General features: G+C 42.3%; 1 protein-coding gene across 3 annotated transcripts in view; it reads left to right on the top strand.

Moving 5' to 3' along the window:
• Positions 1-3,631: 3,631 nt before the first annotated feature.
• LOC119133517 (seizure protein 6 homolog) overlaps positions 3,632-13,420 on the top strand; it is a 54,293-nt gene continuing 44,504 nt past the window's right edge. For 2 of the 3 annotated variants that reach the window (XR_005100148.1, XM_037269452.1), the window contains exon 1: positions 3,633-4,033. Coding sequence is in view for 2 of the 3 variants with exons in the window: in XM_037269452.1 (XP_037125347.1) it covers positions 3,946-4,033 (88 nt within the window). In the remaining variant the exon portion in view is untranslated. Of the gene's footprint in view, positions 4,034-13,420 lie in introns of all 3 variants that reach the window. The other variant, XM_037269451.1, reaches the window with a different exon arrangement.

The following is a 13,420-nucleotide window of genomic DNA, read 5'->3' as shown; positions in this document are numbered from 1 at the left end:
CACATGCATTTAATCAAAATGCATTCATCAGAGGAAAAAGAAAGAAAATAAAAACACATGCATAGCTAACAATACAATATATCACACCCAATTATTAGTTTGGTTTCCTTCCTTATTGTTCTATTGCCTCACTATTAAATATGTAAAAGCCTGGAGGATTTTCTGGTTCCGGAGAAGGAAAAAAATCAGCAGCCGGCAGAATGAGTCAACTCTGACCTTATTTTATTTATGTTCTTCTATGAGACCGCCTCTCTTCAACCAAAATATGGTTTATATAAATAAAACACTGACACTGTATATGAATCCCACCTGAAAATCTTTCTAGATGCATCACTATAGACATTGAGAAAAATAATAAAACCAGGCAAACAATTTTCTCTGATCTATTTCGGTACAACATTTCAGTACACTTTGTACTCTGAGATGACGCGTCATTCAGAGTTAAATCAAAACAAGCGCTCTGCCGTTGCCTTTGTTTACTTTGAAACAAAGACATTGACATTCACTCCAGTTAAAATTGTTTTGTTGTCGTTGGTTCGTTGTCTGTGGCTCAGTAGTATGGAAGCCCATTCCCGTCAGTGAAAATAAAATGTAAGAGGCCCGTCTCTGCAAGTGTGACCACCATGCAGATGTAAATAAATAAACTATTTTAAAAAAGAGTTTCTGCTACACTGAGTAGAGGAAAACCAGGGGAAGAAAATCTGTAGTACTGAAATAGCAGAGTTATGGCAGAATGGCAAACAAGAAAGCTTCCTTCATCTGGGGCTGAACTTAAATACTTGCCTACTCTGAATGCAGACAGGCAGGGCCGGTGGATTGCAGGCAATCATGTAGATCTTGCTCGGAGACTCCGCCCACCCATTCATCTGGTTATGCAGAGAGAATGACCAGCAGTTTTGTTGGGGAAAAAAACTTGAATTTGCATATTTCCATGCACAATCAATTGTGTAGCATTTAATACATCACAACTTGTTACTTCTTTTAGCAGTCATATCATCAGAAAAATTCCATTGCCAGATCATTTAAGTGCTCAAGTCTTAATATTGCCATGTGATGTGGTATGATTTGGGTTATTAGTGGTACATTTGCTGTACTGTGCATTTCTCATGCATATGCAGAAAATTGTACTTTCTGGCAAAATATAATCCGGATTTCCTCTTCTTGATTGGTTATTACTCTCCGTATTGACATTAACTCATTCATTGCCAACCCAGTTCTAAATGGAACTTTGACAGTTATAGCTGTCACTGGCAGTGAATAAGTCAAGCGTTTCTTGCATGTGGTCTTGAGTTCTGTTGATGTAAACAGCTTTGTTTTCTCTTAGCTGCCAGCCAATGTATTCATGTGGTATTTTCAAGTACAGTAGCATTCTTAGAACCACCATTATCAAACAAACAACCTGTCATGGTTGCCTCTTGTGCAAGGCAGATGTCGTCTAATGTAGGTGTTACAGCAACGTGGCAGTGATTTTAGGACAATCATTTTGATTGCCGGCTAAAAGAGGTCACAACGCCGTACTCTGACTGTAATGCGGTATGATTAGCCCTGCATTCATTTGTAAGTCTTGTGACTGTGATATTGAGGAACATTACCACAGGCTGTAATTTGAAGCTCCGTGTGGGACGGGACCCCATTGATCGCATTTGGCAAGCCATTGCGCCAGTAGTCCAGCTGAATATCGCAGTCACCGCTCTGAGTCAGTAGTCAGTGTATTTGTTAGCTGAGCATGTAATAATCCGTCAGTCCTTCGCTACTTAATCAGCATCATTAGATGTTTTTACATTATCCTGCCATATGAAATTACCTTAATGCTTGTAAAGGCTCACTGCCGCAGTGTGCCTCATTACCTTGGGACATTGGTCATTTCATTTCAAGGGACTGATTTTCATTAACTGCTCGCCCCTACACCATTAACAGAATGGAAGCTTGGCTGCAAGCATCTGGCTGCCAGCTAGACCTTAAAGCTGCTTCAAGGCATCAATGTGTTACAATCAAGGCGAAGTTACCAAATATGTTTTCGGAGAACAAAACAACGAGAAACAAAAAGAATAGTGATAGAGGAGAGACAGTTGAAAAAAACGGTCATGCAATGATGGTGTATTTGGGTAAAACTGAAAGAGCAGAGGTGCAGTCATCTAGCGTGAAATTTATCCATCAGTCTGGCTTGATGGTAAAACCAAAAATAATAGAAAAAAAACAAGCGAGCAGGTGTGCGTTTTATTCATCTGCTTGATACATGATTTGTTCTAAAGAGTGGTCTATTTTTAAAATAGCATCTGCTTGCAGATGCTATTTTGGTATCTTCAATAAGTTCTCTCTGGTGCCTTTATTCCCATCCATGTTTTCCTCTCTGCTCTTGTCTCCTAATTTGCTTTTATTTTGGTTTTTAGAATGCATATTATGAGTGCACAATGTGCTGTCCAAGTGACAAAACACAGAATATGTTTGAAAGGTAGCACCTCTTGGATGATTTATTTCTCCTGTTAGTTGACCACCCAATAAAAACTGGCGCTAAGCGATGAATGCATTCGGGTTATTTTATGATATGCCGCAAGCTGATGAGTCTTTCACAAATAGCGCTTGACAAATGATGTCACACCGTTAGTAATATTGATTTTGCAGGGAAATCAATTGTGTCACTCGCCAGGGCTTGACTGGGAGGTCATAAGTCAAGAAGACTCAATGTAAAATGTACATAGCCATTCCATGAGATTCAAAACGTCCAATGGTCACAAAAGGCCATTAAGACCATCAAGCTGCCATTTAAAGATCAAGTGTAGATGGGTGATGACAACAAAGGTCAGATGTAAAACAGCAACGGAAGGAGTGGCCAAGTTAGTCCTTGTGTGACTTATTCAACCCTTTGTTATACCACAATCATTTCTTTTTTTCTGTGCATTGAAATGGAATGTATCGATTGTTTCTCCCATAGTTTTGATACTTTTGTTGTAAACTTGTGTTAATGACTATACTGCTCTCTGCTCCCTTAATTGGTCCCCCGTAGACAAAGTTTTCTCAATGAGAGTATAGACAGTCAACTCTCTCTCTCTCTCTCTCTCTCTCTCTCTCTCTCTCTCTCTCTCTCTCTCTCTCTCTCTCTCTCTCTCTCTCTCTCTCTCTCTCTCTCTCTCTCTCTCTCTCTCTCTCTCTCTCTCTCTCTCTCTCTCTATATATATGTCTAACCCTCATATTCTACATACACAAACATATAATTTAATTACACTCAAGGTAACACATCCAAACTTGGTCTGTTTGGTTTTCTGTTTTAACTGGAAAATATTGCATTCCCAAATGCATGCACTTTATGAGTCACCTATGTAAAAAAATGCTTTAAAAAATAGCAGAAGAAAAACAATTGCCCATCAGTGTCTAGTTGCCAGCCTTGCTAAAACCTAAATGCAATTGAACCCTGATATCATCCCAATGTTATTTTTCTGCTATTTACAATTGTACTGACAAGATGACACTTGTGAGAAGGGCGATTAAAACAGAAAAGCTTGCTCGATTGTATGTAGCCAGGCGTTCCTAATGGTGTGTCCGGCGATACAAAAGCACGGCGAAGACCCCCCACCAAAAAAACTCCACAGAGGTTGTTCCGTCTTCTGACGCTAGGAGTAGGAGCTGTCCTTGGTGCTGTCGACTCGCTCTGCTGTCTTCGTCCAATGTGCCGCCAGCTCTCGCAGCCACAATCCGCTTAGTGAGCGTCCGAATTAAACCAGGACCTCCGCGTTTCACTTGATTATTATCGCCCGTCGTCTCACGGCCGAATCAACCAAGTGAAGCGGCCAAAAAGCGTCACGGATTCAACTTTGCATTTTTGACGGACCTTCAAATCTCACGGGTTGCTTTCCCCGCGTCGCTCTCCTCTGTTTTTTTTTTTCGCTCCTCCGCTCCTCCGACACAAGGACGTTATTTTGCAGCCGCGCGCCCTCGACTTAAGAAGAGATGAATTGTACAAGACGAGCTGGCACGTTGACGAGCATGCTGGCGGTGTGGCTTCTCGCATCTGCCGTGACCACGAGCCGCGGACGAGGTACGAACTTGCGTGCACTTTGTTTCGGATGTTGTCCGTGAGTCTAACAAAACAACGCCGCTGTCCACGGTGTTGATGTCTATAACGAAGCAAGCGGGGCTATCTTTAATATGTATTTATTCTTTTGATGTTACAATGAAACGTGAAAAAACAAACATTACGCATTTTGTTTAAAAAAAAAAAAATAAACCAAGCTGAGCAAATGAAATCAAATTTCGATAAAAGGAAGCTAAACTTGTGTTTTAAAAAGTCATCTGCTGACTTATTCTTGAATGTCTCGTCATAAATATATATTAAATATAAACAACTATACAAAAGTGCCAACTAAATGAAACCGAAATACAGAGGAGAAAGCTAAACCTGCATTTTAAATTCATTCATTGACTTACTCCCCAAACTTAATGGCTCATCAAGAATGGATATTGATTAATCATCTGTACAGACTAAAGTAATGGTGCAAAACAGAATAGAACAATATAATCCAACATACAGCATGCAGATCCATTAGACATTTTTCAGCACTTTGCCTTTACACTCATATGGTAAATGTGGATCACTGTCACGCAAATACTGATTGTTAAAGGATGATAAACTCCTAAAGTGAGCAGAGAATGGAAAAAAAAATGCCACCGACTCCATTGCAAACAAAATATTACAAATATTTTATTCAATATTACTACAAATTGATCTTTATACAGCCAGGGGGTGAAACGCTCAGTTGCTTCCTGTCCATCAAAACACGCCAAGACTCTTTAATGAAGCACAACGCACCAAGAAACTCATTTTAATTGGCCACAAATCAATCAAAGGGGCTATTATGGTCAACCTTGCATTGTCGATCAATTTGACAAAAGGGGGTGTATGTGAGTTGATTGGAGTACAGAAAAAAAAAAGAAGCCAGAGTGCCGACTTATTTGGCCGCTGAGGTCTGTGTGACAGACGGTGTTCGGTAATAAGACGCTAATCCTCAGGAATTGCTGAAGATTATTGACCAAGCTGTTTGACACAGTTGAGTGCTTGTTGGAAGTGGCGATGGATTCATGCACGGTGGCCTCGTCCTAATTATTTTTCTATTGTGCATCTGCCCTCGTCTTCATCCTTACAACCAGCACTCTTTTAGAATGACGTCCTTCTCAACTTGAAATCTATGCAACACGAGTGCCGTCATTTCGTCAGAAAATAATGACATATTTAGAAGCGAGGCAGTTCGGTATCTTCCCCTTAAAATCGTGGTGTATTAATTAGAAAAAACCTCTCCAGTTCAAAAGCAGATCTTTATGAATGGATGCCATTCTATGAGTGTTGCTTTGTGAAACCCTGTTTAAGTGCAGCCTTTCCTGCCTCATGCTGAAAATGGGAAAATAGGTCTAAAACTAAACAATATAAGAGCAGCGAAAATGAATTCATATTGCGTTGGCCCAATCTCAGCCCATCTAAAATGAGGTGCAATTGGAGTGCAGCGCCTGCCACAATATATGACAGTATCAACAAAACAAAACCCCCACTGATTGAATATCAGGTGGAGGAAATGTGCTCTATTACCCGACTAGACTTTCTACCCAAGTGCAAATGCAATCACTTGTATTATTACCCTTAACAGGCATTTTCTGAAATGTTTGATTGAGTAAATGCGAATGCAGAACCCGCGATGGTCATTGAGGAAGATGGAGGAATAATTGAGTGTTTTCAGCCCCTGGAACACAGCTGCGCCGTGTGTTCAGCACTCAAACCTCCAGGGACAAGGAAAACGCAGGAGGCAAAAAGAAAATTGTACAGGTTCCATTAGTGAATTTGCCGCTTAGTCGGCAAAAGCTCGCTCATAGTTTTTCAATTTTTAATCACTAAGGTTTTCCGTGTTTCACAAAGGTAAAATAATGTGCATGCTTGGGCTTGCTTCGCATGTTGGCAAGTTGACTTTGCTACCTGTTTCTTGACGTATTTGGTTTTAAGATTTTATTAACTTTGTTGGCAGACTAGCCATAGAGCAGCAGGTACTTGTGTGAAACCCTCGCAATTGCACCGAACTCGTGGATAAAAATAAAATAAAATAGAAAATCGAGGAGGACCATCAGCTCTGTTGACAAACCACTCACAGCAACTACTACTGCTACTGCAGGAGGGCTCTTTATTAACCCACCCACTTAATTAACTGAGGTCTCTTCACTTAACACTCTTCACGTAGACCATCGATCAACAGTTTCTGTCATACCAAGAAATAATAAATCAATCAAAAAATAGAAACAATATATAATTGAGAGCATAATGCAACAAACTTGTAACGATGTACACAGCTAATCAACAATGCTTTCATATCACCTTTTGTTAATTAGTTTGCTTTGCTTCAGCTTATTTTTATTCAAAGTCGTGGCATCAGATTTTCATTGTCGTTGCAGAAAGAAGAGGATTGTCATCTAAAACATTTGCCTTGATAACTAAATGAGCTTGATAAGCGAGACACTCTGTGACATCATGACATGCAGAATATGTGAATAATTAGTTATACAGTAATCCCTCCTTTATCGTGGATAATTGGTTCCAAAAACCACCCGCTTATCGTGAAATCCGCGAAGTACGGTCACCAGCTCATCTGAAGTTTTATTTTGACTTTTAAATGTATTTTTAATTTGGAAAGAAATTCCACGATGTAGTGAAACCGCAATAAACGAACCGCGATGTAGTGAGGGATTAGTACATATATACACACATATACATTTACAAGTACACACACACGTGCGCGCGTGCACACACACACACACTCACACGCACGCACGCACACTCACACGCGCGCACGCACACTCACACGCGCGCACACACACACGCACACACACACACACACAGACACACACACGCACACGCACACACAAAAGACACAATTACAAAATTCCAAGAAAGGATTATAGTAGTATTGGAAAGAAGCTGCATATTCATATCATCAGGTCTATTAAAATCTTAATAGACATTTGAATTTTCATCAGCCCTGCAAAGCCACCTTTAGAGTTTTATAAAGTTTAACGACATTCAGCCAAGCCTATTATCTTTATGCCGACACATTATGGCTTCCAGTTAACAATGGTCAGCGGTGTGCTGGGAGTCAGAGAGTCAGGCATGTTTTATCTATCCTAAAGCTCATTAAAAGAGTTATGAGCAGTTGACGGTGCTCTCCCTGACATCCCACTCAAGGTATAAAAAATGTCTCCAAGATGGAGGCTTGTAATTCACATGCTAATAATAACGTCTGCCTTCGTTGTTTAAGGGCAGGATCCATTTCCTCATACCGGATGAGGCATTAGTAGATTGACAAAGGTTATTCATTACTTGGCCATGTTCTATTCGCAAAAAAACGTTTTCTCCAGGGCTCCTCCCACACGCTAATTTACTTTTCAATCACTGTGCTAAATACAAATGAACGGTGGCCAATGTGCATTTGTTCACTGACAAATTGATCGCACTCGCTGATTGACTTTATTGTTTAACTGAGCAGAAACGTTAAGATGTCGTGGCTGGTCCAGGAATATTCTACAACAAAAAGAGGTCATCTGGAGTCGGAATGGCAAATTTTAAATTCCCTTTATCACAAGCAGGCAAATCATACAATGGTTGTAAAATAGTTATTTTGAAGGTCAAATTGCCACTGAATATTCCTTTTATGGTATTTTACGTCTATCAACAGGCTTTGTCACTAACTGAATGTGTTATTTGTAACATTGCAATCCAAAAGACTAGTTCCCTATTTTGGAGCGGTTGAATAGGAAATTATTCTTGCCGTTTCTTCAAGCGGCGTCACCCGTAATTTGAGGGGAGGTAACAGAAATCACGCAACACCTGTTTGTTGGATTGCTGGTGATTAAGTTCATCAAGGGCTATTCAGCATCTGTGTGCTGTCATAATTAGTTTAATTTTACCAAGCCCTGTCACTTCTAAATGAGAGTCATTACACCAGGAAGCCCTCCAAGGCTGCAGCGCAGGCCTTCCTCGGCCCCTTTCTGTGCTAGTCTCCGTCTCTTTCACCGCCTCCTAGGTGGAGCTCACAGCTTGGCTGAATGCGACTCATTTTCATCTCTTCATGTGCAAATGCCTCTCTCGCTCCACCAGAATGTTGCATGCATCCTAATTTGAGTCCTCGCCGCATGGAGTGTGAAGGTTTATTTGTGAAATGGCAAAGAATATTTTGGCGGGGATGCTTTTGGATTCGGTGGAAAAAGTATCGCGCGGCTAAATGAACCTCAGTGATCTCACCGCTCAATCGTAAGGGAGGGTGGCGCATAGGTGAAGCTTGGAGAACAATTTGGAATTGAAATTTAGCACCAGACTTGTGAATCTGAATGATTGCTGAACGTTGGTTCCGGCCGGGTCCTCTGGATTTTTGATTCTCAATGCCCAACTCTAACGGCCATTTATTTTGATAGATTTTCTTTTTTTCCTTCTTTTTGGCAACCAACTCTGGAGTGTATTCCATTTATAAATCTCGATTCTAATGACGATAATGATGGCTTGCCGCTGGTGTAGAACCCATTGTAGGGAGAAGAAACGGGCTATTCCCCCAAAAGCATTTCTCTCCTGTTTGTATAATCAGTCTCACAGATTGGATGGGCCTGAAATGGGTTCCAGATAAGAACGCGAGAGGTTTCTGCAAGAGCCAATTGTTTGACTTACTGCAATCATCTCCTGAGTCACTGCAAAAAATAAGAGTGAAAAAAAAATGAAACTGGCAACTCTGTGGTTCGTCAAAGCGTTCTGGGTTTAGATCTCAACTCGGGTCCACCCGTGCGGGGGTTTGCATATTCTCCTCACGCTTGTGAGTTTTATCATGGTACTCGGACTTCTTTCCACATTGACCAAAAATGCATCTCGGGTCAAATGTTTCGAAGACTCTATATCCTTCATAGATGTGATTGTGATTATGGCACATATAGACTGTTTGTCGATGGGCAATCAGGCATTTTCCGAAACTTCCTATTCTGTGTACAAATAACAACAGGTGTAAATGAAGAGATCACTGCCGTCACTTTGTCAAGGCAGCACATCAACTTGCTTTCCACCTGCGTTGCCGTTGGCCTGGCAGCCAATCGATGGCGCTGGGTGGCAAAAGAAAAAGGAGAACCCGTTCGCCGCTCCCTCAGGCCGAGGCAGCTTTCTGCACCTTTCACGCTCAGCCTGTCTGTGAACACACCTCTCTAATCTGGACTGGCGTGCTTTGTGGCTGCAATGGGGATGCCTCTCTGAAACGATTAGGCTTGGGGACAGCGCCTGCACTCATCCCCTCTTCTCTATGCCAGATTCCATCTAGAAAGCATTTCATCTGTGGCAGTGGGAAGGCGCATGTGGGGTGGCTCAGCGCTGTGTGGAAAGCAGCAGGTAATAGGCTGTGTAATGTGTTTGGGGGAGTAGTTTTAGTATTCACCGTTAGTCCTGACCTCTGGCGGGTGGTACCACCCCCGCAGTAATTTCCTCTGAAAAGATGTAATTGAATTCATCGGGATGAGTAAACATATTATAAGTAGTAGAGAAAGATAACAGTGTTGTGGATAGATCAAGGAAGGGAATTGTATCGCCATGAGTAATTGAAAATAGTTAAGACAAACAAGAGAAGAAAGTGTGTAGGGTCTCAAGAAACTTTTAATTTAAACACCCCCACCCTTTCGCCACTCCTTTCACAGCTGTTTAGATCAGATTTAGTGTGATGTATTACTTTGGTAAAACTACAAAGCATTTTACCACAGTCTGAGTTGTTCCTTTTTAGGAAGAGATATTTTTACAAAGAGGTATTACAATATATTGTCAGTGCAAAAAAATGAATGCGAGAGGTGTGGTGTCAATATGATTGAATGGACGTATTATTAAATCTAGCATTGGCGCAAACTGAACCAGAAAGTGAACACAAACTGCTCTGAAGCAATTTATATTTGGAAAGCTTTGGGACCAGGAAGTAGCTAGTTCAAAATCCAACCACAAAAAGTGTATATTGGAGACAGCATGTTACCAGAATGCCATTGTGAAGAACAGCACTGTAGGTATGCCATCAATCCATTTCAGTTCAATCTTCCAGCCGGTGTTTTGAGTCCACACAAGACCCACGCGGTAGTCAGGCTGCGATGTCTTTGAGTCTCTCTTTGGTGAGATGTATTGAAATAAGGTCCCCCCCCCGGGAGCCTTTTGTATAATTTAGAGATTCTCACATCGCCCGCCGTCTCGAAACGTATCGAACATTACCACTCTGAGCAACTGCTGCGCGGTCGGGCGGGTGTCTGTCGGTCGCAAGCGAGACCGGTGCCTGTGCTAGTGATTGAAGCTGGCTCATTGTCATGGTTTCCATCTGTCAGAGCAGCAAGATGCCTTTGAAGAAAAACTCATGGCTAAAGAATGGATTAGTGAGCAAGGGAACAGCTGCCGCGCAGGTGGACCAAAGTGCTGACTGCTAAACAGGATCTTTTTGTGCTTATGATGATACTGACATTACATTTGTCAGAAGTGGTGCATATAAAAATGACTAATTTGCTGTGAAGCAATGTGCCGCAACAACAAGTTGCTAATGACACCATCACAGAGGTATGTTACGAAGATGGAGCTCACATTATAGAACAGTGACATTTTGTATATATTCCGTGAACCAAACTTTTCTAGTGAGATCATGACATTTATGTGGAATGCGATTGTGTTTCCGTTCCTCCTCTTTTTTTACGTTGCGGCTTATAAAGTAAACACCGGCTGACATTTAAGGGTAGACGTGACGAATAATACAACACTGGCTGCATTGTGGATTAACCTCAGTCGTCACAATGCAAGCCGGGTTACACACATAGAATCGGAAATGGCCTCATCGCTGCTCAAGTGCTGTTTATAGAGATGGCATCAATTGGAATCACATCAAACCCGGTGGTTTCTGACAACACGGCGCGGCAGCAGCAGTTTCATATTTTGGGTTTCCGATAATTTACCTCATGACTCAACCTTCCGTTGAATATCATAGTGTGGCAACATTACGGTGTTTTCCAGGGAAGTCTTAAGGATGTTTGTGGATACTTTTAGACACGTTTGCACTTTTCAACTTCACTTAACAGGCTGCCGACACGCTTTCATATGACCAGAGATTTTTTTTCAAAGGCTTTGCGTGCGGGAATACATTTTCTGACCCCAGAGTGGGGAAGATATAAATTATAATATAAATGTTAACAAAATGCTAATATACTGTCATAAAGTCCTTCAGTTCCCCCTTTTAAAAATGTGATCTCCGTCCATCTAGTGAAAAAAAATGTAGACCCTCAGATTTTGAAGTTGAATATGTGCTAATTATTGTATAACATTTCAGATCCCTGTTTGACTTATTTAACCCAGACATCAGTAGCTAAACACAGCTCGGCAGCTTGCCAAGAGCAGCATACGCAAAATTCACTTCATGAAGCCTTGCTCTGTGTGTGTGCTGGGATTACATCTGAATTATAAAAGCAAACAGATGAAAAGGGATTGTGACAGTAAGAGCCGATTCTTGCCAAGGACACGGCCTTTCACGCAGCGCGGGCACAGTAAACCGAGACGACGATGAATGTTTTATATCAATTTAATACTCCCTCGTGTGATTCTCTTAACAGCAAACTTTAAAGGTCACTCTTCAAATGAAGGCATAGCGGTTGAACTCAGAAGTGGTTGAGCTAAATTGCGAGGGCGTCTCAACAATATCATGCGCAAACCATGTTGGACAATTCAATTAATTATGCAAATGATGAAGGGATTTGTTCCGTATGTCCATTAATACAACACACACTCACATGCTGAAGAGCAAATGCCATTTTCAGAAAAATGTAGGCAATCATGATGAATTTCTTGTTGTTATGACTTTGGGCCTTTCCCATCAGGCGCCGCCACAGCGAGTCACTGATGATTTGTTTGGCACGTTTTTTACACCAGATGCCCTTCCTGACACAACCCACCCATATATTATTCCTGGCCTGGAAGCAAACCCGTGCTGACGACATGCAAAGGCAGTAGCATGTAACATGACGCTGCTAGCGCAATGATAGCTTTGTGTTATTGATTTATAATGTGACTGCAACGAGGGGAACATGGCAACCGCGTGAGTGCTGATGATTGGCTGAGGTTGAGTGAAAATGTCATTGTTAACCAGTGAGCGTGGGTGTTGACATGAACGGGAGCAGGAACGGTATCATAGAAGCACACTCAACTCGTGGACACGAGTGAGTCATGAGGACGGAAGAAATAACAGAAGAGCAAATCTACAGGTAAAGCTGACTCCTGGAAGGAGTGGAGGCTGGTAAATAGGGCTGTCACCTACCACTCACGCTGAGCACGGGGGCCCCCCAAGGCTGCGTGCTCAGTCCGCTGCTCTTCACCCTGCTGACGCATGACTGCGCTGCAACCTCCAGCAACAACCGCATAGTGAAATTTGCTGACGACACGACTCTGGTGGGTCTCATCACCAAGGGCGACGAGACTCAATACAGGTTGGAGGTTGACCTTCTGACCACGTGGTGCAGGGACAACAACCTCCTTCTGAAGGTCAACAAGACCAAGGAGATTGTTGTTGACTTCCGGAAGGGTCACACCCAACACCTGCCGCTGACCATCGACGGTGCTGTGGTGGAGAGAGTGAGCTGCACCAGGTTCCTGGGGGTGCACATCAGTGAGGATCTCTCCTGGTCCACCAACACCGCATCACTGGTGAAGAAGGCCCAGCGCCGCCTGTACTTCCTGTGGAAACTCAGGCGAGCAAGTGCTCCTCCGGCCGTCATGACTACATTCTACCGTGGCACCATTGAGAGCGTCCTTTCCAGTTGTATTGCTGTTTGGGGTGGTAGCTGCACTGAATACAACATGAAGGCCCTGCAGCGCATAGTGAACACGGCTGGTAAGATTATTGGTGCTTCACTCCCCTCCTTGATGGACATTTACACCTCCCATCTCACCCGCAAGGCGACCACGATTGTGGGTGATGTGAGTCACCCCGCTCACTCTTTGTTTGATCTTCTGCCCTCTGGGAAGAGGTACAGGAGCCTGCGCTCCCGCACCACCAGACTCACCAACAGCTTCATACTCCAGGCTGTTAGGATCCTGAACTCTCTCCACCCTTCTGCGTAGCGTCCTGTACTTTTGCGCTATATTCTGACTGTCTGCTGTTTGCACACTTGCTCCATTTTTGCTCCTCTTATTTATTATGTTATTTGTTTATTTATTATTTATTCATCACTCTTATTTATTCTTTGTTTGTGCCTTCTTGTTTTTATTTTTTGTGTTGTTTACTTGTATGTATATTGTGTACTATGTCTTGTCACCGTGGGATAGTGGGAACGTAATTTCGATTTCTTTGTGTCTTGGCATGTGAAGAAATTGACAATAAAGCAGACTTTGACTTTGACTTTGAAATAGACTTGAATA

Source organism: Syngnathus acus, chromosome 14 (genome assembly GCF_901709675.1).
Source record: "Syngnathus acus chromosome 14, fSynAcu1.2, whole genome shotgun sequence".
NCBI lineage: Eukaryota > Metazoa > Chordata > Actinopteri > Syngnathiformes > Syngnathidae > Syngnathus > Syngnathus acus.
The sequence above is the reverse complement of the archived record's forward strand: the minus strand, read 5'-3'. Positions and strand labels throughout refer to the sequence as shown.